At 39.7% G+C, this 23,629-nt stretch overlaps 1 protein-coding gene across 1 annotated transcript in view; it reads right to left on the bottom strand.

Annotated features, from left to right (window-relative positions):
• LUZP2 (leucine zipper protein 2) overlaps window positions 1–23,629 on the bottom strand; it is a 399,750-nt gene that overhangs the window by 29,081 nt on the left and 347,040 nt on the right. The window contains exons 9-10 of the mRNA XM_036259475.1: window positions 11,920–11,994; window positions 3,114–3,278 (exon numbers count right to left, since the gene is read on the bottom strand). Of these exons, the coding sequence (XP_036115368.1) occupies window positions 3,114–3,278; window positions 11,920–11,994 (240 nt within the window). The remainder of the gene's footprint in view (window positions 1–3,113; window positions 3,279–11,919; window positions 11,995–23,629) is intronic.

Genomic DNA, 23,629 nt, shown 5'->3' with positions numbered 1-23,629 from the left:
AAACACTGCTCAGAGCACTGAGAATAGAAAAATAATTCTAACTGGGAGGGTAAGAAAAAATTCACTTGAATCACAGAGACTTAGGCATAACTACAGAGAATACAATGATACACCTGACTGAGAATCTGCAGCAGAAACAATCTATAGGACTGAATAGCTACGTAATAGGTATGCTCCAGGATAAAAAAAAAACAAAAACAAAAAAACCAAGTAGGAATTACAAATGTATAGATTATTTTTTAAGTTTTCACCTGTAAGTTCTCATAATATCGAACTCCCCATCTGATGAAATCAGTAGCTTTTAAAATCATCCACAGTGAATATTATATAAAATATTTAGGCACATACACATATATGTATACATGTATGCATGTATACACATATGCACACACATGCATGGCACAATCAAATCTTGTCTGCATTACCCCATCTTCTGAAAGAAAGAAATAAAGATAAAATGGCATTTTGGGGGAGGCTCTTTTGTCTTTTTCCAGAAGTGGTTGACATTTGTTTACTTGAATGTCTTACAGGTTTCAGGAATAACCACATACCCTTCTTTTTTCAAGGAAGAATTGAAGATTAAAAAACCACATGAGAGTAGGTGAGATGGCCATTTGTCATGGAAAATAAGAATTATTTTTCAATGCTTATGTCACCAGAGCACTCTGAGACAGGCAGTGAGGAAACTGAGGACAAAGAGTGATAAGATTACCTTATGGCTCTCAGGCAGGCGCAGCATGTCACTGGGTCCGCAGTTAGCCAGCTCTGAAGACGGACCAGCTGAATGCTCTCTTTCGAAAGTTACTTTTGTGTGCATATATATATATATATATAAATATTCCATGATTGAAGAGTTTCTCTTACGCACACCCCATATGACATTATGTTATTCAATATTTTTTTTTTTTAAAATGTATCTATGGGGTGCTTACAAAGAGATAAGCCAAAAGTATATATAAAATATAATTTCCACCACCATCGAAAAAATGAAGAATGTGGGCAAACAAACACCAGAGAAGCTTTTAACGCTAATCTGTAAAATAGAATGCTCTACAGTTCGTCCACTTAGATTTATCGAACTTTATTTTAAGCAATTGGATTTTTTTCTGTTATTGTTTATTTGAAAAATGAGAAATCCCCAAACCAGGCTCCTCTAAATGCTTCCTATCTTTTTCTATGATGAGACAAAAGAAATAATCAGTATTTATTATTAATGTCAATGAAAGGGTATACATTTATTGGTAATAAATCAGTTAAAGTAATAATTAGTAATTTCCTCCACACAGTCATGCTTATAAAGAGCCCAGTTTTAATAATGGGCATAAATAAACATAATTGAGTTGAAGACAAGTGGAATGTGCCCATAAAATTACAAAGCTGCTTTGCCCAGTGTCGTCAGACTTCAGGCTGAGCCTTTGCTGCTCCTTCAGACTAAGCGGAGGAGCAACAGTTTCCTGGCAGGCAGGTGGGTCCTTTGGGCAGCCCTGCTTTTCATCAACGACCAGATTCAATAAATCTACCCAGGATTAAAATACAAAACAAAACATTATTATGCAATTTCCCCCTGAGTTTGGTTAAGTAGACACTTTAGACCTAGAGTTGTCAAAGAAGGAGCGGAAAAAAAATAAAGGAGAAAAATAAAAGCCTAAAATTTTGAGATCCTTCAGCATATAATAAAACCAGAGAGAGGAATAGGGTGAAATGGAAATACACATTTTAAAATGATTTTTGATAGAGAAATTTGTGATTATACTAATTGATGTAGCCCATAAATAAAGTTACAGATAAAAACTACATTAGAATATTTATTTTCTTTTGAGTCTAGATCCTGAAAATAGTGTTTTCCTGATATACAATGTGTTCACATCCCCTTTAATCCAAAAACAGGGAATCACAGGACTGTGCAGCAGGAAACAGGCCACAGATGTACGCACCATTGTGTAACTCCGCAGGGGGTTTTCGGGTTTTCCTGGGCCCACCCTGAAAGATTTGCATTACAAGTGGATCTGGTATCTTATAAGGTTTATTTGAATAGGGAGTGATCCTAAGGCAAGTGACAAGAGAGACAACACTTTCAAATAATCATATATATACTGTCTGAAACGAACCTCTTGTCTCCAATAACTATTGTAGATGGTCAGGATTTACTTCAATGTACAGCCTGCAAATTGCAGGTTCTGACCATTGGAACCAAAAGCTGAAATGGCCCCCACCGGTTTGGCTCAGCGGTTAGAGCATCGACCTGCGGTCCAGAGAGACCGGGGTTCAGTTCCCGCTAAGGGCGCGTACCTTGGCTGTGGTTTGTCCCCGGGTTCGGTTGTGTGGGTGGCAGCCACTTGATGTCTCTCTCTCTCTCTCTCTCTCTCTCTCTCTCTCTCTCTCTCTTCCTCAGTCTCCCTCCTGCTCTATCTGAACAAAAAATGGAAAAATGTCTTCGGGTGAGGATAAAAACAAACAAACAAAAAACAAAAGCTGAAATACTCCTGTGCCCCATCTGAAGTAGGGTGTTGAGGACTTTGGAGGAAAATGTGCTTGTCAGTTGGTCTCAAAAATCTCCTGGGGAGCTTTTAAAAAATACTAATGACTGGCACCCAACCAGAAAGAATTTGATTTAATAAGTCTGGGTTGAGTCCCAAATGTCAGGATTTTTTATTTTTTTTAATAGTATATCCCAAGTGAGTCTAACATGCAGGCAGTATTGAGAACTGTGGATTTAATTTTAAAATAACACACAGACACACACACACACACACACACACCCCTAGGAGAAAATATTTCCCATATTAAACTTCTAGTATATGTTGGAATGCAATACAAAATCCTTTCTTTTAACCAAGGTAAAATAACAATGATTATTTTAGAATGTTAATGTAGAAAAATAATTGTGACAGTAACGATGATTATTATTTTACAAAGAGATCATCCTGCCTAAGAACCAGCCAGCTCTCTGCTGAAGAACGTTCTCCACGTGACTACGGACACTTACAAATCGGGTTACTGTCTTCCATTTACTTCCTAATCTTTTCATCATTTTGATACCTTCCTTGGGTCCATACTGATGACCACACAGTACAATGCTTGATTTTACTTTTCAGAGCACAAATAAAGTGTACCTTGCCCTTCGCCCTTGCATCCAGAATCCCGACGTCAATCGTACTGGGTGGGACTGACACCTGAGCTGGGTTTGACCTGATTAGACTCAAAGCGGGTGGCTGATCACGGAAAACGGTTGACAGGCAGAGCTGTACAGTCTGCTTCATTGCTTTCAGTTGCGAGTCCTACAAAAAACGAGAGATCACCATTTTTACATGTGGTTCTGGTTGTCATTCATCTGATTAGACTCTCCTTTTTATCCTAATCTATACTTACTCCACACACAAATACGTTCGCAAACATAATGCCTGACTTATAAATTCCATTATGATACCCTGTTACATGCATACTCGGTTTAGGAGTTAATATGTTTTATGATATATTTGAACACTGGAATTCGGAGACATACCTTACCTTTTCCCCTTGAATTGGCATGATTTCAATCACAATAGTTTGCTGAATATATTTGTTGAAGAAAATATACTCTGAGGTCACTCTGAAGTAGAAAATGTCCTTAGAAACCTGTCATCTTTCTATTGGCGCCAGTTACCTCTATTACAAATCACTCCTCCAGCAATGTTGGCCCCTGTGTTTCTCAGATTCGCCCGTATTAGCAACTCAATTTCCCCACATACTGGGAAAAATAAATCTGTTTCTGATCAAACTCTTATTTCCTCTGGGCCTTGTTAAGAAGTAGGAGTTAATTTGCTTTGACTGTAAAGGATAATATTAATACTTTCTTATATTAGCATAGGATATCATAATACTCTAAGCACTTTTACAAGCCAGAAATCATTTTATGCTTTCAAACATCTGTGAAACTGTACCTGTGATTATGATTTTACTATGAAGAAAAGAAAGTTCAAAGCTTCAGACTGGTTTGTTTTGGGTTTATTTTACCAGGCAGACCAAACTTCATAGCTGTCTCTACCTCCCATGGAATGCCCAGGTCCCACTTCTAAAAATATGTTTACATGCTGATAAGTTAAAAAAATAATAATAATTTGCCCTGGCCCGTTTGGCTCAGCGGTTAGAGCATCAGCCTGTGGTCCAGGAAGACCCGGGTTCGGTTCCCGCTAAGGGCATGTGCCATGGTTGCAGTTTGTCCCTGGCCCTGGTTGGGTTGTGTGGGTGGCAGTCACTCGATATGTCTCCTTCATGCCGATGTTTCTCTCTCTCTCTCTTCCTCTCTCCCTCTTACTCTATCTGAACAAAAAAATGGAAAAATGTCCTCGGGTGAGGATACATAATAATAATAATAATTATTATTATTATTATTATTTTTAAAGCTGACTACAAATGACAGAGAGATGCTTGGGTGCCAACATGAAGAGAGACAACAACAGTTAGGAAATCTCATGGTAACTCAAGGGTAATCTGGGGTATGTTTCAGTTCCTAATAAGACAATGTCACATTAACATCAATTTCGAGACGTGGGATATGACCTTCTGGCAAGACAGATGAAGAGAGAGATTAGTTCCTAAGGCCAGGATTCCGGGACCAGCTGGCACACGGGGAGAGTACCCTTTTGGTGCATTCACAGACCAATGAAGGGGCACACTTTTTTTTCTCTGCCTGTCAAAGTCATATACACCCAACAAAACTGCTGCCTTTCCTATGCTATGCCACAAACATGCCTTCATGTAGCACCCTCCCGCATTTCTTGTCTCCCATTAAGCCCTTGTGAGCAATTTCTTGAAAGTAGTGACTCTGACTTAAATCCTTCCCGATGCCTCCCTCTGTGCTTTCTACTTATATGTGGCATATGGTAATATTTATCTTTAAGTTGTGTCAGTTGCCAGAATAGCAGTTTAAGAAATCTGTTTGGTTTTGGCAAAAAATTTTTATTTTTAATTTAATTTTTAAATTGTTTTTTCTTTATTGATTTCAGAGAGAGAGAGAGAGAGAGAGAGAAACATCAGTGAGAGAGAACATTGATTGGCCACCTCCTGCATGCCCCCCACTGGGGATTTGGCCAACAACTTGACATGTGCCCTGAGCAGGAATCAATCCTGTGATCTCATGGTGCATGGGTCAATGCTCAACCACTGAGCCACACCTGCCGGGCATGGCAAGAGATTTTTAAAAAGCAGCAGTAAGAGCAACAACTGGAAATATGTAAGACATAGAACAGACATGCATCTCTTTCTCATTAATCTTGCCATATGAAGTTGTCTAAGACAAACTGAGACTCTGATAAGGACAAGGATGGAGAAACATTGTTAGGTGGACAGGAGAGGGCTGCTGAGTCATGACCTTCTACTCGAAATGGTCTCTTTTCTTTGCTTGTCTGAGTCTCTAGATTGTTGCCCTTCCCCACCCCAGTAATGTCTATGACTGATCCTGGCCTTTCCTTTATATAATGGATCTCTAATTTCTCATGTTTAATTTATCTGTAGTATGAGCACATATATATAAGTTGCCTACTTTGTTCAGAACTGTTACCACAATTCCTGACACATTAAAAGGACTCAACAAAATGCTTTTTTAATAAATGACTTAAAAATTTAGGTGGAAACATTCTTTCTGTGTGTCCGAGAAGAAAATAGACAAGTTATATCAATAAAAATAAATGAAATAATCTTTTTTTTTTTTTTTTTATCCTCACCCGAGGACACCTTTCCGTTTTTTGTTCAGGTAGAGTGGGAGGGAGAGAGAGGAACAGAGAGAGAGAAACATCGATGTGAAAGGAACACATCAAGTGGCTGCCACCCACACAACCAACCAGGGCAGGGGACAAACCGCAACCGAGGTACGCGCCCTTGGCGGGAACCGAACCCGGGTCTCTCAGGACCGCAGGCCGACGCTCTAACCGCTGAGCCAAACCGGCCAGGGCAGAAATGAAATAATCTTGACTGGCTCTTCCCTTCTCTCACTACAGGTATTGGTGCTATGTCAGGGGTGAGATATTCGAGGTGCCACCGAACAATTTAAATATGTTCTGTGTGTTGCATATTATAGTGAGACAATGGAAATAGAGCTAATGGGGCAGGGTCAGGCCAGCCTTGGCTAGGACTCAAAGGCAACATGGCTTTGAAAAGTAGAGTTGCAAGCTCAGATCATGCAGGGAGTAATGGTGGTTACTATATTCACGGTGTTCATGTCTTGGCTCCTCTTAACACATTCTACATTTCAAAGTTGGATCTGTAACAGGCTTAAGGTATACGTTACTAGAATTCCGGAGTAGTGGCTGAAATTAAATGCTTAAAATAAATAACAAACAGCATCATGTTAATAGTTTTCAAACATCAATTTTCAATAAATGCTGTTTAGGGTAGCCACATTTTCAGGTAAAACAATAAACGAGGATGGGAATTAAACCTTGATGCAATCATCCCGCCTGTTTGCGCAGCTCTCCTGGCGTTGTCAGGGTCATCTCAGATAACAGGAACAACATCCAGTGGGCGTAACCCCAACTCCTCAGCTTTCATAGCCATGGTCGTGAGCCATCCTTTGTGTGTCAACCGAGTTTAATCTCTTAGCTTTGTGTTTTATTTCATTTTTGAGTGATAAGCCAGCAACTTTAGATTCCTTAGATTCTGGCTCCAGTTCTTGAGTACATTATAGATTTTTTTTTTTTTCATGTCAGAGACAGCACATTGCTGTGAGCAACTCTGCCCTAATCTGGTCATCTTTTTGAAAAAAAGCAAACAAACAAAATGTAGCTTTCTACTTCGTCTAGTTAGAGAGCCTGGTACCACCAGCACTCTTCCAGTTTGCCGTGACCCAGTTCCACGAGCAGGACCCATGATTTATACCACAGCATCATTGCATTTTCATCCCGACCGCTAGCTGTAGTCTGTTTTGCAGCTACTGTTCACTTTGAATTTCACTGAAACAAGATGTCACCTACAGAGATACGATGGAAACCATATAATGTATACTTTGCCCTAGATCTAACAGCCGATTCCCTCCTAAGGTCAGTTTGATTTTGCCCTGCCTTTTCCCCCACACCAGACCATTTTTTCCACATGCTAGTGAAATGCAAACTCCTTAATAAGAACCTGCTTGTCACAGTGTCCTTTATTTATAGCTCCTCAAACATTCCAAGCTCATTTGCATCTTAGAGCCTTTATACTTGCTGTTTTCTCTGATTGCAGAACCCTTTTCCCAAATAGCTGTGTAGGAAACTTCCAATTAAAATTCATGTCTCAGCTGACATATTATCTTCTTGGAAACACAGTCCCGGATCACCCTCTCAAGGAACACTCCTTTAAAACCTCTATCCCAGTTCTTAAATTATGTCCTATGTAGCTCTTGTTTCCATTGCAAATGACCTTATTGTTTATATGTTTATTACCTACTTCTATTACACTGTCATGTCTTTCAGTGCTAGTACCTTGTTTACGGCATCACCAGTTTCTAACTGAACAAATATTTGTTACATGAATAAATAAAGAAAACCCTCCAGAGGATATAAGTGGGAGCCATTTGGCATGAGAAAATAATGAAATGATTTGCACTTGATCCTGTATATATCATCAATATAAGCATTATTTCAGAGATTAAAATACTAGCGCTTGTGCTGTACAATATGTAAAGCTTATAAAAGTTATATATGTTGTGATCTTAAGAAGATGAGTGCAGGGGCGTTGAGGGACTGCGTGGCTCCAGCAGCAAAGGCGTCTGGGAAATGTTGGACTCTCTAACCGGCTGTGGCTGTGCAACTCTGCAGCCTCAGGCTTGCCTGACTACCCAGAAAACCAATGGCGACCGAAGATCAGCGCTGCGTCCCGAGCAAGGAGGGTACTGAGGGTGCAGAGCATGGACAACTGTCTGATGGTATATGTGGGCGTAGGAATGCTTGCTCTTTCCAGTGTCTGCACGACTGCCCGCTCCGTGCTTTTACTCTTCCTCGCATGAAACAGAGACCCTGGCCTGGGAGGAGGGTGGCTTCCTTCCTGGCCGGCCACCCTGGGAGCTCAGCTGCTTTGTCTCCTAGCAAAGCTCTTGAATTTGAATAAGGCTACAAGTCAATTCTTTGGAATTGGTCCTGAATTTAGACATTTGGGGCTTTCCCCCAACAATGGAAAATTTAAAGGGTAACTTTTTTTTTTTTAAATGTCTGTGTGTGAGTACTTTTCTCAGGGGAGAAAAAAAAAAAAAGGCTTTTTTTTTTTTTCTTTCTGAAAACAGATATACCTTGCAAAGACAACCGTGTTTCTAATTTCTCATCTCCGACAAATAAAAATTCCCAAGCTAGTATTTATGTCAATCTTAATTCATTTGCATGAAGACGTAACGTCCTCGGAGAGATCTGGGTCCAGTATCAGCTGCTGGCTTTGGAAGACCATGAGCGGCTGTGGCTTTCCCATTCCCTTTACCTCCACCATGAAGTCAGCTCCGTGAATTTAACATTGTAGGCTCCCTGCTCTGGGTGATATCTCGGTCTCCAGTATGTAGGATAAAAGCGTGTTTATTAATTTATGAAGTTAGACCTTCATTTATCTATTCAATCAATAACCATTTATCAGGCCCCTGCTATGTGCCAGATACACTGTGGCACAAAGAGGTCTTGTTCTCTCACTAGTTAGTCCCAGGAGTCTCCGCAGGCTGCCTAATGTGTCATTTCAACATGGATGTAATTATGCACGCTTTCCTGGGAGAAATTCTGTGATAATTACATGGAATAGAAACTTTTCTTTTAATATGAAAGTCAGAGAGACAGCTTTCCAAGCCACAGAGTTGCTTTTATTTTCTAGTAACTGAGGCTATAACTCATAAGATAGTGCCAAATAAATAATTGATTGTTTGAAAAACCAAAGCTGTTTCCTAGCTTTTGAGGTTATGATTGTTTATATTGGGATAGTAAACTGAGACCTCCTTCATTAAATATGTTATGAGAACCAAGTTGAAATGTGAAATGTTGTTTTCATAATATTTATAAGGTACTGAAGGTTATTTGAAGCCCTGACGTAACACTCTTAGGAGCTCGACGCCCGGAGAGAATAAAAAGCCTCACACAAAGACATAAAGGTGATGGAGAGAGGGGAAGAGCAATTTCATTAAACTGATGTTTTAACTCATTTTGAAGTGAGCTGCCATTTCTACCTGACTTTATAACTGCAGTTTACGAGCCTCGCACATATCTTCCATGAAATTCGTTGAAATTAACCTCCAGTAATAGGAAATGTTTTTAGAGTTCACTGTAGAAAAGGGGCGACAGGCCGCTGAAGGTTAAAGAGAGAAATTGTTAGCGCAGAGAGGCAGCCTCCTTGATCTCATTGACTAATAATAGGAGCCAACATGCCCACTGAGTGTTTTCCAGGTGCCGAGAATTCTTCTCAGGATGTTGCTTTTTTGAGGCATACAATTTTCTCATCATCCTTATCAAGTATGGTTTATTATGATTTCATGTTACAGTGAAGCAGAACGAGTTTGGGGGATTCAAACCTGGTCGTTCAATGAAAAACATATGATTCGAACACAGACCGACACTGGAGACCTTTCCTGAAACACTGCAGCACATAACCTGTCATCCTGAATCCGGACTGTGGCAAGATAGTGACGGTGGGGTGGGGGAGGGTAGAAATGGGAAAGAGGAAAGTGCAATGAGTAAGAGGAAGGAGGAAAAAACTCTACATTAACCCTGAGCTCTGTAATGCAGGCCAAATTATAATGATCTCATGAAGTGTGTGACCACACCAGTCCATTCATCCCTCATGTACCTAAAATAGACTTATTCATTCTCGGTGCTTTTATGACCTCATGGATCTGCATGCAATTATTTCCTAACTGTTGATGCCCAACAAGACAGTGAGAGGTGGGGAACCCGAGGCCATATATCATGCATGTTCCCTGTTTCCCAGAGCACCTACACGTGGTGGTCACACAGCAGGCATGTCACACCTGTCTAGCATCGACTGGCCAGATGGATTACCTGAAGTCCAATCAGGGAAAAGATTTAATGTAAGAAAAATCATTCTAACAGTCAGAGTTGTTAAAAACTCAGAGGAGGCTGAGCTGCTGCAGGACCATGCAAGTCCACAGGTTTCTCAGACATAAGGCACATTGCAGAGATCGTGTCAGGGATAACAGAGAAAGAACATTGTTCTAAAAATGACTGTCTAGTTGAACTTTATGATTATCTGTTCTTCTGATTTTCTAATTCCACCAAAACTTTAGAGACATTTACCTTTTTTAAAAGTGATATTATGTAGCATGAGTTGAATATAGTCAAAGATTAGCATAAATAAGTATAAACTTATTTTTTCATAAGTTAAAAAAAGATTTCATAAGTCTGGAACCTTGGTAATATGAATCATATTTGACCCAGTCTACAAAATATCAAGTAGGCTTCCCTAAAACTAGTAAATATCATATTAATTACTTGGATGAACTAATATAAACTGTGACAATCACAAAGGAGTGAAATGTCCAAATAACTAGTTATTTATCCAAAAGGCACATTTGTCCAAAAGATATAAACCAAGTATAACAAATGAGAGATTATATAATTGAAAAGGAATAGATGAACTAGAAAAAGGGGTGAAGAAAATCTCTTAAAAATAGTTGTGCCCTGGCCGGTTTGGCTCAGCGGTTAGAGCATCGGCCTGCGGTCTGGAGAGACCCGGGTTCGGATCCCGCTAAGGGCACGTACTTCGGTTGCACTTTGTCCCCGGCCCTGGTTGGTCGTGCGGGTGGCAGCCACTCGATGTGTCCCTTCACATCGATGTCTCTCTCTCTCTCTCCCTCCCACTCTATCTGTACGAAAAATGGAAAAATATCCTCGGGTGAGGATAAAAAAATAAAAAAATAAATAAATGAATAAAATAGTTGTGACAGTAGCACAGCTTTGTAAACTTTAAAAGTGTAACTTTTATTTTTAAAAACTTTTTGGGTAATCCTCACATGAAGAAATTTTTTCTTTTCTTTTTCTTTAGAGACAGTGGAAGGGAGGGAGGGAGAGAGAAAGAAACATTGCTGTGAGAGAGACACATGGAATGGTTGCCTCCCGCATATACCCTGTCCAGAAATTGAAACTGCAACCCCCTTATGTGCCTTTGATCAGGATTTGAACCCAGGGCCCTTTGACGCACAGTCCAACACTCTAACCACTGAGCCAAACTGGCCATTTCACTCATATGTGGAATTTAATGAACAAGCTGACCTACCAAGCAAAAGAGAGACAGTCTCATAGAAGGCAGACAGACAGCTCTGAGAGGGGACAAGGACTAAGGGAAAGAGAGAACTCATGGACGTTGACAAAGGTGTGGTGATTGTGGGGGCGTAGGAGGGTGTGTAGAGGTGCTACGTGACACAGAGCGGATAAAAGGAGATGAAAAAATTAAATTAAATCAAAAATATAAAAGGCTGGCTTTTATGGGGCGTGAATTATATCTCAATAAAGCTGTTATAGAGATGGCCTGTCACCCACCCTGCATTGTCTTTACATAAATTGACTTCACGGTTAAGCGAGCTACCTTCTTTTATACCTGACCTCCAGGATTCTGATTTAAGATTTCCAACATGAAGTGTCAATGACTACTTCCATTTGCCTATAACTCATTCATCCAGAGTTAATACATGTCATCATTATCGGTGCTTTAAAGCACGTGTATTTATGGTGTTATAGAACGAGTATACCAGTAAGGTGGAAAATAAAACCGTGAACTCTCAAAGCCTGAACCTTGCGTCAATTTACCACCACAGATAAAGCAAAGAAAAAATGGAGTTCCAAAGGGAGTACCCGGCATGCATAAATTCTATAACCATCTTACGTGACCAGCACCTGAAGTGCATTAACACGTCCAGGGGAGCCAGGAACACGCCCTCGCTTTGTCTGCTGAAACCGAGGCCGTGGTGGTTCATGCAAATAAACTCACCCGGTCAAGAGCTGCTTTCTCCAGAGCATTCCGGGCCACCGCCAGTTTTTGTTCCAGATCAGTAAGCTGTTGGGCCTGTGAAATGAAAGGCAGGCTAGGTCACTCAGTGAACGCTACAATGTCTTCTCGACCTCAAACATCTGTCCTTCACTGCCACCGAATGTTTTAAAATCATCCTTGAAAATCCACTTGGTTAAGCTGTGGAGAATCCCATTACATGAATATCCAATAAATATGAAAAGTTTTAACTCAAGTCCCTGAAAATAACTCGGGATGTAAATCCGACAGTACGTGTTTGTTTGCTGTGAACTGGATTCTGTCCCCTAAAATGCACAGGGTACAGCTCTCACTCTCCCCCTGCGACCGTATTTGGAGACAGGGCCTTTACGGGGGTAACTAAGATTAAATGAGGTCAAAAAGTGGGGTCCTACTCTTATAGCACTGGTGTCCTCAGAGGGAGTAGGAGAGACGGCTCCCCGTGCTCGCACAGAGTACAGCCGTGCAGGACCTCGAGAGAGGCATGTCCCCCAGTCAGGAAGAGCTGGCACTGGAAACCGAATCTGCCAGCACCTTGACCTCAGACTTCTAGCCCACGGAACTGTGAGAAAGTACACCTCCACTGTAAGCCACGCGCTCCGTGGCATTTTGTTATCCAGCCTGCGCAGACTAATACCATAGAAGTCACTCTTCTCATTACTGAGTTTTAGTCCAATACGCTTCTCTAGCCCACCACACGCTGTCCCCTTGCAAATGCCATAACTGTGCTGTTTAGTTTGTTTTCTCAATTGAACTCCTGCGAAGTCAAGGGTAGAGTTACATAGGAGCTAGTCATGTTCCTAGGGTAGCTTACATTCATGATAAATATCTACTCAGTGACTAATTTTTCTGAGGCTAGGTAACAGCATCTGTCTTAACAGGTTGAAAATATAAAATGGATAGAAATCACGTAAAGTAAAATCACAATATGAGATCCTAACTGATAACCTCAAGCTGTGTCTAAGCTGGAACAGAGAACTAGAAGGTTTTCCTCAGTGTGGCCTGAGATGTCAGAATGTCTTCTTTTTAATGAAGTAACACCAAAAAAACAAATTTAATTTTCATAGATATACATTTTATCATCTGAGTTCTATTACATGTTTAGAATCTAGAGTCCATATCATAATTCTTAATTTACTGTTTGAAAAAAAATATGACACTACAGAGCTCCAACTTTTTATAGACCTCACAACACTGGGGCCTGGTTTAGATCCACCATCCTGTCTATTGGTTTTGGAGCTGTGCCTGGCTCCTGGCTGTTTTCCTAAAGAATACAACTTAAATTGAGCTAGATTACAAAGGATGACATCAGAGCTGTATTTAATGCAAAAAAATTTTGTCTTTTTTTTTTCCCCTTTTAAGAAACATGAATGTATATTCACGAAGCAAATAGATAGGACTTAATGTTACACAGTTAAAATTTATCTAAAATTTCAATGAGTCATTTTACAAAATTTTGGCAAGTGGCTAAATCTTCAAGGTACTAGTTCATCATTTACACATAAGCCTGAGTCAATATTTCTGAAAACTTATTGACACAATTCTTTTAATGCTCCCCTACTCCCTCCCTTCTAAGTAATAATACCCAGCTACCTTATTTTGAATTTTTCTGGCAAATTTTCCTTAGGTTTACAAAATACAGAAATATTTATTTCTTACCTCTCCTGAAAAGGATTTAAAGCAATTTTGACACTAAAATGATGAAAATCTTCAACATAAATAAAACACATGATGTGTATGGAAAACATGTTTTGTGAGCAGGTGTGAAGGTAGATGAGGTGGTGGCCGCAGAAGGAGGCCACACGGTCCTAGCATTGTCTTGGGAGAGCTGTGCACTTGTCTCAAGACCCTGGCAGCCCGGCATACAAAGAAATGTCGTTGGCTCCCACCTTCTCTTTATCAAAGGTAGTAAACATACCAGAGACACAGATGCTGCAGGGTTGCTCCAAGCATAGGTTCTAGCAAAAAATTACAACAAACAAATTTCATAATTCAACTCAAAAAAACATTTTTTAGGAGCCCAGGAAATAGAGTCCAAAATCATGGTTCGTTTAAAACCAAGTATAACACCTAAGGTACACGCATGTATTTGCATGCACACACGTGTTTCCCCAGCAGGACACAGAAAGCAGTAAGAGCAGGTCACAAGATTCTCTTTCCTCCTGGGGCACGTACAGTAATTCTACCCTTTCTCACCTGCTCTAGAAGATGAACTGAAATACAAGTGAGTGATAAATAACTTAGACATCAAGATGTAAGAGGCTAGAACTTTTTTTTTTTTTTTGTCACCACTGAGTCTTATTACCCTTGCCTGATGCATAATGAGTAAATGTGGGGCTCAGTGGCTGAGAGCTGTCCCACGCACCAAGACGTTGCAAGTTCCATCCTCTGTCAGGGCACATGCCCAGGTTGTGGGCCCGATCCCCAGTGGGGGACATGCAGGAGGCAGCCAATCGATGTTCTCTTTCATTGATGTTTCTATCTCTCTCTCCTTCTCCCTTCCTCTCTCTCTAAAAAATCAAATAAATAAGCAAATTAATTAATTAAAGTCCTCACCCTATTGGAAAAATTGAGAAGATATAAGGACCAGCACAGTCAAATCTTAATAAAGCCTCAGATATTTCATCTTCTGATAAAACACAGGAAAAAGAGACACCACAGTGTATCCGCTTAATGATGTCTAGCTAGACTCTTTCCTGACATGGCCTTCTGCTTGGAAAGACCAGACTGGAAATTGTGCTGCCTAGGGCCAGATTAGGAAACTATGTATACAGATGAAAAATTGTTGTGGCTACTGCAGTTATAATATACAAACTCAGAAGAGTACTGTAGCTCATTACTGGGAACAGGTCAGTAGAGAACTACAATCAGAGTCTTCTAAGGTCCTGGAATTAACAACCACCATTACAATAAGCTTTCAGGCGGCCAATCAGCAAAACAAGGTCAGAATTGTTCGAGGTGTCTACCACAGTCTTACTACTTTATCATTAACTGTATGGTTCTCACCCTTCATTTTGGAACCAATAAGAACCTGCAGCTGTGTTCCAACAAATGATGCAAAAATATGGATAGTAGTATGAGACGTTCCAGTGGAGTTTGGGAAGGAAACATTAGAAACTCTACATTTTAGTTTTAGATTGTAAAACAGATAAATGGGTGGTGTTATAAAATATTTTATATTCTCCATTCAAAAATAACCCATGGTTGTTCTAATATAAAAGCATATTAGAAGTCATATTTACACATTTTTTTGAATCTCATCATTGCTTTTCTTTCATTTTGTTTTATAATATACTGAGTATGGCAATAAAATAGTAGTATGATAATAATGATGAAAACAACATGAATCTGAATATATACAACTATGTCTGTACTTAGTATTGTTTCTATCCTTTTAAAACAAGGAAACTGAGACACAGATTTATGAAATGTCTTATTCAAGGTGACAGCCGCAGACCTGAAATACAAGTCTATGCAGTTTGGATCCACAGCTGGTCATCCGAACCACTAATGATATGAGTATATACAATTTATAATTAATAAGTATATATGCATTTGATGACATGTGTTCAAAATTTATTGATAAGCTTTATGATTTGAAATAATTTGGAGACTATTTAGAAGATTGGAGTATTTTGTTTTTTAGGATTATTCATCTAATGAGATAATAAACTCCTAAGAGATGTTCTCAAGAACTCAGTAGGGCATACTTGGCAGTTGGTAAAAGGAAAATGACAGGACTAAATATTTTATGTAAATTCAATGCCTCTATTAGTATCTATGAAGAACATATGCCCTGCTCAGCAGTATTATAAGAAGCTGTAAATAAAACTCTAGAGATATCACACAGCCCACCACACCACCACCATCATTTCTGCGGTCCATTTTACCACAGAGTTAAGGAGGCAGAAAGTCAATAATTCCTACCTGCTTCTACTCGCTTTCATACAAATATAAAGTTGTAGCACCAAGATTATCTTTGGCCATCAGGTTCTTTGATGCAACACCTGCTCATTTCAATATTATTAACTTGGGAGTTATACTGAGAGACTTGGAACTGAATGACTAATATATGTAGGAGAACCAAATTTAGATCTCAAATTACATAGGAATAGCTTAGCATAGCACCTGGTTGTAACTGCTATTAAAAGTGAATTTCAATATATCAAAGTTAGAAAGTTCAATAAGCCTTTCCACTGGGAAATAAGAGCAGACCTATTTAATTTTCCTAAAATTTAAATTTTTATAAGTATCATATCACCATCATGTGCATATGCGTGGAGCACTTACAGCCATTTAAAGAAAATATATTGCAGCTAATTTCTTACATACTTGCTATTGATTCCCTTACTCCTTTCAAAAACACCAAAACTTTGGAGGAAACTGCCTCATACCCTTTCTCAGCCATATATTTTAGGAGAAATCTCAAAAATCACTTCTAGAAACAGGAATGTAATTTCATAAAGCAATTACTCTATCACAACTCTCCAGTCAATTGATTGTAATTGGGTTTAGACAGCGAATTAACTTGAGGCCAGAAACAAAGATGTATTTACTGGTAACTCCTAGAATGAAAGCTGTCTCTCTTCTCCATCTGAGTGAATAAAAATATGTTTTCATTCTCTTGGTAGTATAGTATGAGGATATTTATGCCTAAGCTCTAATAGGCATCATTTCTAGACTAAAAGAGAACATGAGGTTAAAACTGTCCAACAGAAGAAAGCAGAACAGAGAAAATAGCAAATAAATGTATAACAGGGTCTGGTGACTTTGAAAACTTCTCAATCAAACCAGACCTGAAATCAAATGAATCTTGTAATTTCAGTTAATATGCATAAGTAAAACTCACTTTTTATTAATTCCATTTTTGTGAGGTGTTTATATATTGTTAAATTTGAAAATACAAGATTCAATCGTCAATAATATTGCGATAAGTTTACATGGTGACAGCTGTTTACTGGCGTTAGTGGGGTGATCACACGGGAGGTGTAGAACTGTCAAATCACTGTGTTGTGCACCTGAAATTAACATAACCAATATAATGTTGCATAGCAACTATACTTAAATTTAAAAATTTTTCGTAAATATTGCATTTCAAATGAAATAGATAAATAAAAGTTTCAAAACTTCTGCTTATAGACATGACACAGTAACACATCCTCCTCCCATGAACAACTATGAGCTAATTATGCGAGGCTGTGAAACATGAAATATGAAAAACTCCCGTGGTGAGACCCTTGATACATCAGCTTTCATCCAGAGGACACTTTCCTGACTGAGGAGCAAAGGGCAGTGTCCCAAGCAGATCACTGCCTTTGCTCTGAGCGGTGAGGTAGAGTTGAGAGTTTGGGTCAGATGAACTGCCTGGAGTATGCAGGGCAGGGCAGCAGAGAAGAGTGAGGTGAACAGGGGTGGGGTTTCCAAAAGACAGCTTGGGGGGATGTCTTGCACGTCCTTGGGAGAACCGAGTTGCATATAAACAGGACAAGATATTACACAAGGCTAATTACAAAGTAACTGTTTTACGGTTGAGAGCAGAACAAAACACCAGAGGTAGAGCATCGCATCTAGAGTGTTGGCATTCAATAGACATTCATAAACCTATCAACACCACAGGCATCTTTAGATTAACAGCCACGCACCACAGGAGTGGTTGGCAAACTACAGCCCAAAGGTCAACTCTGGCCAACTACCTATTCTTTTTTTAAATAAAATTTTATTGGAACACAGCTACTTTTTAAAAAATGTATGTGTGTGTGTGTGTGTGTGTGTGTGTATGTGTGTGTGTATTGTCTAGTTGTTTTTGTGCAACCATGGTGGATTTGAGTAGTTGCCTTAGAAACCATATAGTTTGCAAAGACTAAAATATTTACTACATGACGACTTACTAGTATAAAGTCTACTTTAGGCATCTTTAAGAAAGTCTAAATCAAAACCTCGGCAAGCTTTCAGAAGAGAAGATGAGATATTTTGACCCAAGTGCATTACGTAATGTCTCACTGGCCTTCCATGTCGTTCATGGAGTGAGGCAGGATCTTCCACGGTACCTGTTCTTTCTGCCTAGAATCATGAAAAATCCCATGCTCCCCTGCTCCCCTTTGTCCACTCTTATGCACCTTTAGATTCCAGTTGAAATGCTAATTCTCATAGAGATCCATTTCTGAACTACAAATAGCATTTTAGCATTCTTGTTATGTTCTCTTATGAAATACTATATATTTTTCTTTCTATTACTTTCGCCAGTTGTTATATTTAAAGCAAAAGTAATTGGTATGGTGTGGGCATAAACCAATAAAATCTGTTTCTGCTCTGAAAGTTGGAGCAGGATCCTGGGGTTCCCTCCGTGATAGGTGTCAGGCAGTCAAGCAGTCCCTACGCAGCAGCATTGTGACAGCTCCTAGCAGGGACTCCCACAGATTCAGCCAGGAAACAGACATGAGCCCAAATCAATTTGGACAGTGTATCATGCGCACTGAAAACATAAGGAAGATCAGCCTGGCACTGGCAGTCCATGTCTCTGCTGTCACTACCTGACATCAAACCAGGGTGACACAGACAGACAACGCAAGTGGTGGGTGTCCCTGCCATTGTGAATCCAATTCTAACCACAGCAAAATGGTTTTATGGCCTATAGCTAGCTGTACCCAAAGGAGGGGAGAGGTATTGATATGAAAAGTGCTACGCCTCACTGGCATTAGGAAGGAAGGTAGCAAATTGCTCAGGGATTCTCCTGTGAGGTTGGGAGGTAGCTGAGCAACAGTCTCGTAACAACAGCTTCTAACAAGGCCACCTATCTGTGTGTGTTCTGTGGAGGATCACAGGGCATTCCACCAAGACTGGAGGTGAACCACAGGTTAACCTTACCCATGAGACCTATGTGGAGATGTGCAAGGTTATCAGGGTTGTGATGACAGAGTTCATGGGCTATGATAAAGTGTCAACCATTTATTGTTAAAGAGCAGCTAAGAGACAGGGAGGGATGAAGGGTTACAGGAGAAAGGCCAGGATGAAGAAGGAAATGGTTATTTATCAGTTAATACAGAAGTGCTTTAATATTTGAACAATTTGCATGCCCATATGAATGCATACTGGTTAAATTCAATCCCTACTGATGACAATTGTGATCTAGCCATTTATTTGATTTTAGAAAATAATTTTTTTTATTGATTTTAGAGAGAGGAAGGGAGAGAGAGAGATAGAAACACTAATGAGTGAGAACATTGATTGGCCACCTCCTGCATGTGTTCCTCTGGGGATTTGGCCCACAACCTGGGCATGTGCTCTGATTGGGAATCAATCCGGCGACCTCTTGGTGCATGGGTCGATGCTCAACCACTGAGCCACATTGGCCAGGCTCTGTTTGATTATTAATGTCTCACAGGCCATAGGCTCACTCACAATATAGATTGCTTCCATTTTGCTAACCATTGACTAGATAGTTGTTAGAATACTGCAAGTATTCTATAACAAGTTTTGAATGAATGAATGAGGACATTTAAAGCTGACGCCACACACTGTACACTAAAAAACATATTTCTTATCTTTCTGCAGAGCACTTAATCGTTTCTTCCTCATTGTATCTGAAGAGCCCATGTTTACATGATTTTTCTATCTAGTTGAAAATTGAGGGTGTTGAGTCCTCATTTTACTTTATTTTTAATTTTAATTTTTTTTTATCCTCACCCGAGGACATTTTTGCATTCATCTTCAGGTAGAGTGGGAGGGAGAGAGAGAGGGAGAGAGAAAGGAAGAGAGAGCGAGAGAAACATCATTGTGAGAGAGCAATGTGAGAGAGACACATTGACTGGTTGCCACCCAAATGACCCCAACTGGGGCCGGGGACAAACTGCAACCAAGGTACGTGCCCTTAGTGGGAACGGAGCCCGGGACTCTCTGGTCCATGGGCTGACACTCTAACTACTGAGCCAAACCGTCCAGGGCTTGTTTCTCCTTTTTTTTTTTTTTTTTTAATTTTTATTTAATCCTCACCCGAGGACATTTTTCCATTCTTTGTTCAGATAGAGTGGGAGGGAGAGAGAGAGAGAGAGAGAAACATCAACGTAAAAGGGACACATCGAGTGGCTGCCACCCGCACGACCAACCAGGGCCGGGGACAAACTGCAACCGAGGTACGTGCCCTTAGCGGGAACCGAACCTGGGACTCTCTGGACCGCAGGCCGATGCTCCAACCGCTGAGCCAAACTGGCCAGAGCCGAAGAATGTTTCTTTAAGAGCATTTTCAATCTGCCATGTGAATCTCTGTTCCCTGACAGTTACTTGACATGCCAGGCAGTGACTGCCCTTCCTCTTAGCAGGCGTGGGGATTGATAGTGTGTGAACATTGCCGACAAGAGTGCTGAGGAATGGTGGGTACTATCCAGCATAAAATTGTGCAGATGTCAGAATTAAGTCAGCAGTAAATATTTTGAATAGGTACTCCTTCTTGTTATGTGAACCTGCTTGAATGCCATGAGCCCCTCTATTTGCAAATCTTCCTGCCATTTGAATGCTGGATGAAGCCACTTGTTTAATTCTGTCACTGCCAAAGCACAGCAGCTGCTCTGGGTGATTTTCATGAACATCTTTAAAACTTTTTATTCCACTAAGTGAATTTTGTTGAAAACAGCAGCAGGTATGAAAACATTTACATACCACCTTGTCAAATTTCCTACTACTCCAAATGTCTTTTTTTTTTCCCCATTAAACTCATTTTAATGCATTTTAGAAGAGATTTTAAATATATTTCCATAGCCTATTTCCCAAGAGACTTATTTTGTTCTTTTCACTTGAATTGAAAAATAGAACCAAGCCCTGGCTGGTGTGGCTCAGTTGGTCCTCCCTGGCCCAGAGAGCTTCCCTGTTCAACCCGGTCAGGGCACATGCCCAGGTCCTGGGCTCCATTCCCACGAGGGGGTGTGCAGGAGGCGGCCAATCTCATTGATGCTTCTCTTTCCCTCTCTCTCTCCATCTCTCTCCCTTAAAAATCAATAAAAAACATTTTAAAAGAACTGCTTAATTTTTGTTGGCCTTCCTCATATATTACTGGTCTATCCTTAGAGTGGTTAAATGCCTGGCAATTGGAGCTGTCGAAATAGGGGTCAAAATGATTATTTCACCTGTTTTGAAGCTGTTACTTTGCTTCATGTACTTTGTGTGCATGGTTTCCGCGTTGATGATCATCACATAATTCTAAGGAACTTACAATTGGATAATAGATGAGTGAATACACTCTTGTAATGATACACGTTTACTGAACATTTAAAATATTTTTTCTGGGTAATTTGGTAAATTAAACATTGCAAGAAGGTGTTACAGGCTTTGCTGTTCCTCTTCTTTATGCATCCTCTATTTCTGCATTCATTTATCTATTCATTCATCAATTCAGCTGCTAGTCAACTCATCTATTCCTCATTCATCCTTCCACTCATACACTCTGTATCCTATTATCCATGGATTCTTCTATTTACCTACTGACATATACATCCACTTCTCCATTTCCCCTTCATCTATGTCTCTGTTCATCTATCCATCTATGATGCATGTACCCATTCACCTAATCAATCCAATAACCTATCAGGAGGAGTATTTTAGATTAAAAAAAAAGAAGAAGAAGAGTTACATTAAGTTCATCTCAGACAAGAAAGGAAGAGAAACTTATTTTTTTCAGGTAAAGAATTTGTAAATATTTTCAAGTTTTTTCCAAAGAGTCTGATCATGTCTCACCCGTGCACCTCTACACATTTCAGTCACAAATCCTTAGAACAACATCACTGTTTATGAGAACAAGCATTCTCTAGCCCATCCATCTGAGGCAGAATCTCAAGTGTCTTAGCACGGCCTTTAGTATTTTGAAATATCTGCAGATAAATTTTGATGGGAATCCAGCACCGAGAATCACTGTCTCAGAAGAGTCACACAGCGTTGTTTTCAGTGAAGATCACGATTTCCCCGGCATGCCTCAGAAGAACACGCACATCCTTACTTATGCTTCATCAATAGCACAAACCCCATATATTTCAAAGAGAGAGGTAACCTCAGCAACAGTACATTCAAAATGTTTCATAGATGTAGGTGCTTACATTAAGCCAGAACAACCATTGCTGCTAGTGAAGAGAAAAGTTATATATTTTAGAACTTCCTTAACACTATGCTTGTCCATAAGAAAGAAACCATATTCTCTTCTCTTCTCTCTTCTCTTCTCTTCTCTTCTCTTCTCTTCTCTTCTCTTCTCTTCTCTTCTCTTCTCTTCTCTTCTCTTCTCTTCTCTTCTCTTCTCTTCTCTTCTCTTCTCTTCTCTCTCTCTCTCTCTCTCTCTCTCTCTGTATGTAATTTCAGGAGACAGCTTTTCCTTCACTACCCAAAATAGCTGTGATATTGTTCAACTGGTTCAGACATTAAAGGTGAAAAATATCATTTCAATAATACCTTCAGAGAAACCCCCAAGTTATACATATGTATGTGTATATATATGCATATCCAAACTAAATATATATACATATACATACATAAAACTGCAATGCTTCTTGAAATGTGAGATAATCAAATTGATCAGCTGAATCCCTTCCTCCATCATGTCAGTTTATTCTTCAACTGAAATTACTATGCAACTTTAGAATAGAATAGTTCATCAACACTGACCGATAAGCCAAATTCCTGCATAATCTTCTTACTCTTTACTTATCATATCCAGTTCAAGGTTAAGCCTTGTACATATCTCCTTTTAAATATTGCTCATCTCTCTACTTTTCTTCATTTACACTTTAGCAATTCAGTTCCAGTTACCACCATTTCTATTTGTACTGCAGCAATAACCTCCTATGTAGAAAACAGTGAAAATACCAGTACTGAAAATGCTATCTTCATAAAGACCTGCAGGCTAGGTTGGCCTTTAGCTGGCATCTGGGAAAATGGATTTGGGGACATTTCCACCTTTCAATGACAAGAGTGACTCAGTGTTACTAAACTTTCTGAGCCAGCAATGTGGATTATGCTGAAAACCTGCATTCATTCTGGAAGGTTGGAATTGTGGTATATGCTAGGCAGAGGGTGCCTACATGTCTAGTGCCCAATAAAAACCCTGGCCTCCTAGGCTCAGGCAAATTCTTTAGTAGAAAACATTTCATATCTATTGTCAGAACACAGTGGTACAGAAACAAAGCGTGTCTGTGTGACTTCACTGAGCAATAACTCGTTTAGAGATCTGTATCCTCTGGACCTCGTTCCATGCCCTTTTCCCCTTTGCTGATTTGGCTTTGTCTCTTTTTGCTGCAATAAAATCATAGTCATGAGTATGACTAATGCTGAGTCCCATGAGTCTTCCTAGAAAATCATGCAATTCAGGGATGGTCTTAGGGACTCCTAACACACCTTCTAACTAGTATTTCTTCCTCTAAATTGCCCTCCCTCCAAAAACAAAACATGACCATGTGATTGTGCTCTCTTTAAACATTTTTATTAAAGCATTTCAGTACTTTCCATTACTATAGGACTAGAGTTCACAAACATTATTTTTTCCTATAAAGGGCCAGGTAGTATTGTGGCCCATATGGTCTGTATCAGAACTATTTAACTCTGTCTCTGTAACACAAATGTAATCATAGATAGTACATTCAGCACATAAACAAATGAGAATATCTGTATTCCAATACTAGGGCGGCTCCTTCTCCTCCTCCTC

The sequence above is a fragment of the Molossus molossus genome, unplaced genomic scaffold, assembly GCF_014108415.1.
Source record: "Molossus molossus isolate mMolMol1 unplaced genomic scaffold, mMolMol1.p scaffold_m16_p_13, whole genome shotgun sequence".
Taxonomy (NCBI): domain Eukaryota; kingdom Metazoa; phylum Chordata; class Mammalia; order Chiroptera; family Molossidae; genus Molossus; species Molossus molossus.
The sequence above is the reverse complement of the archived record's forward strand: the minus strand, read 5'-3'. Positions and strand labels throughout refer to the sequence as shown.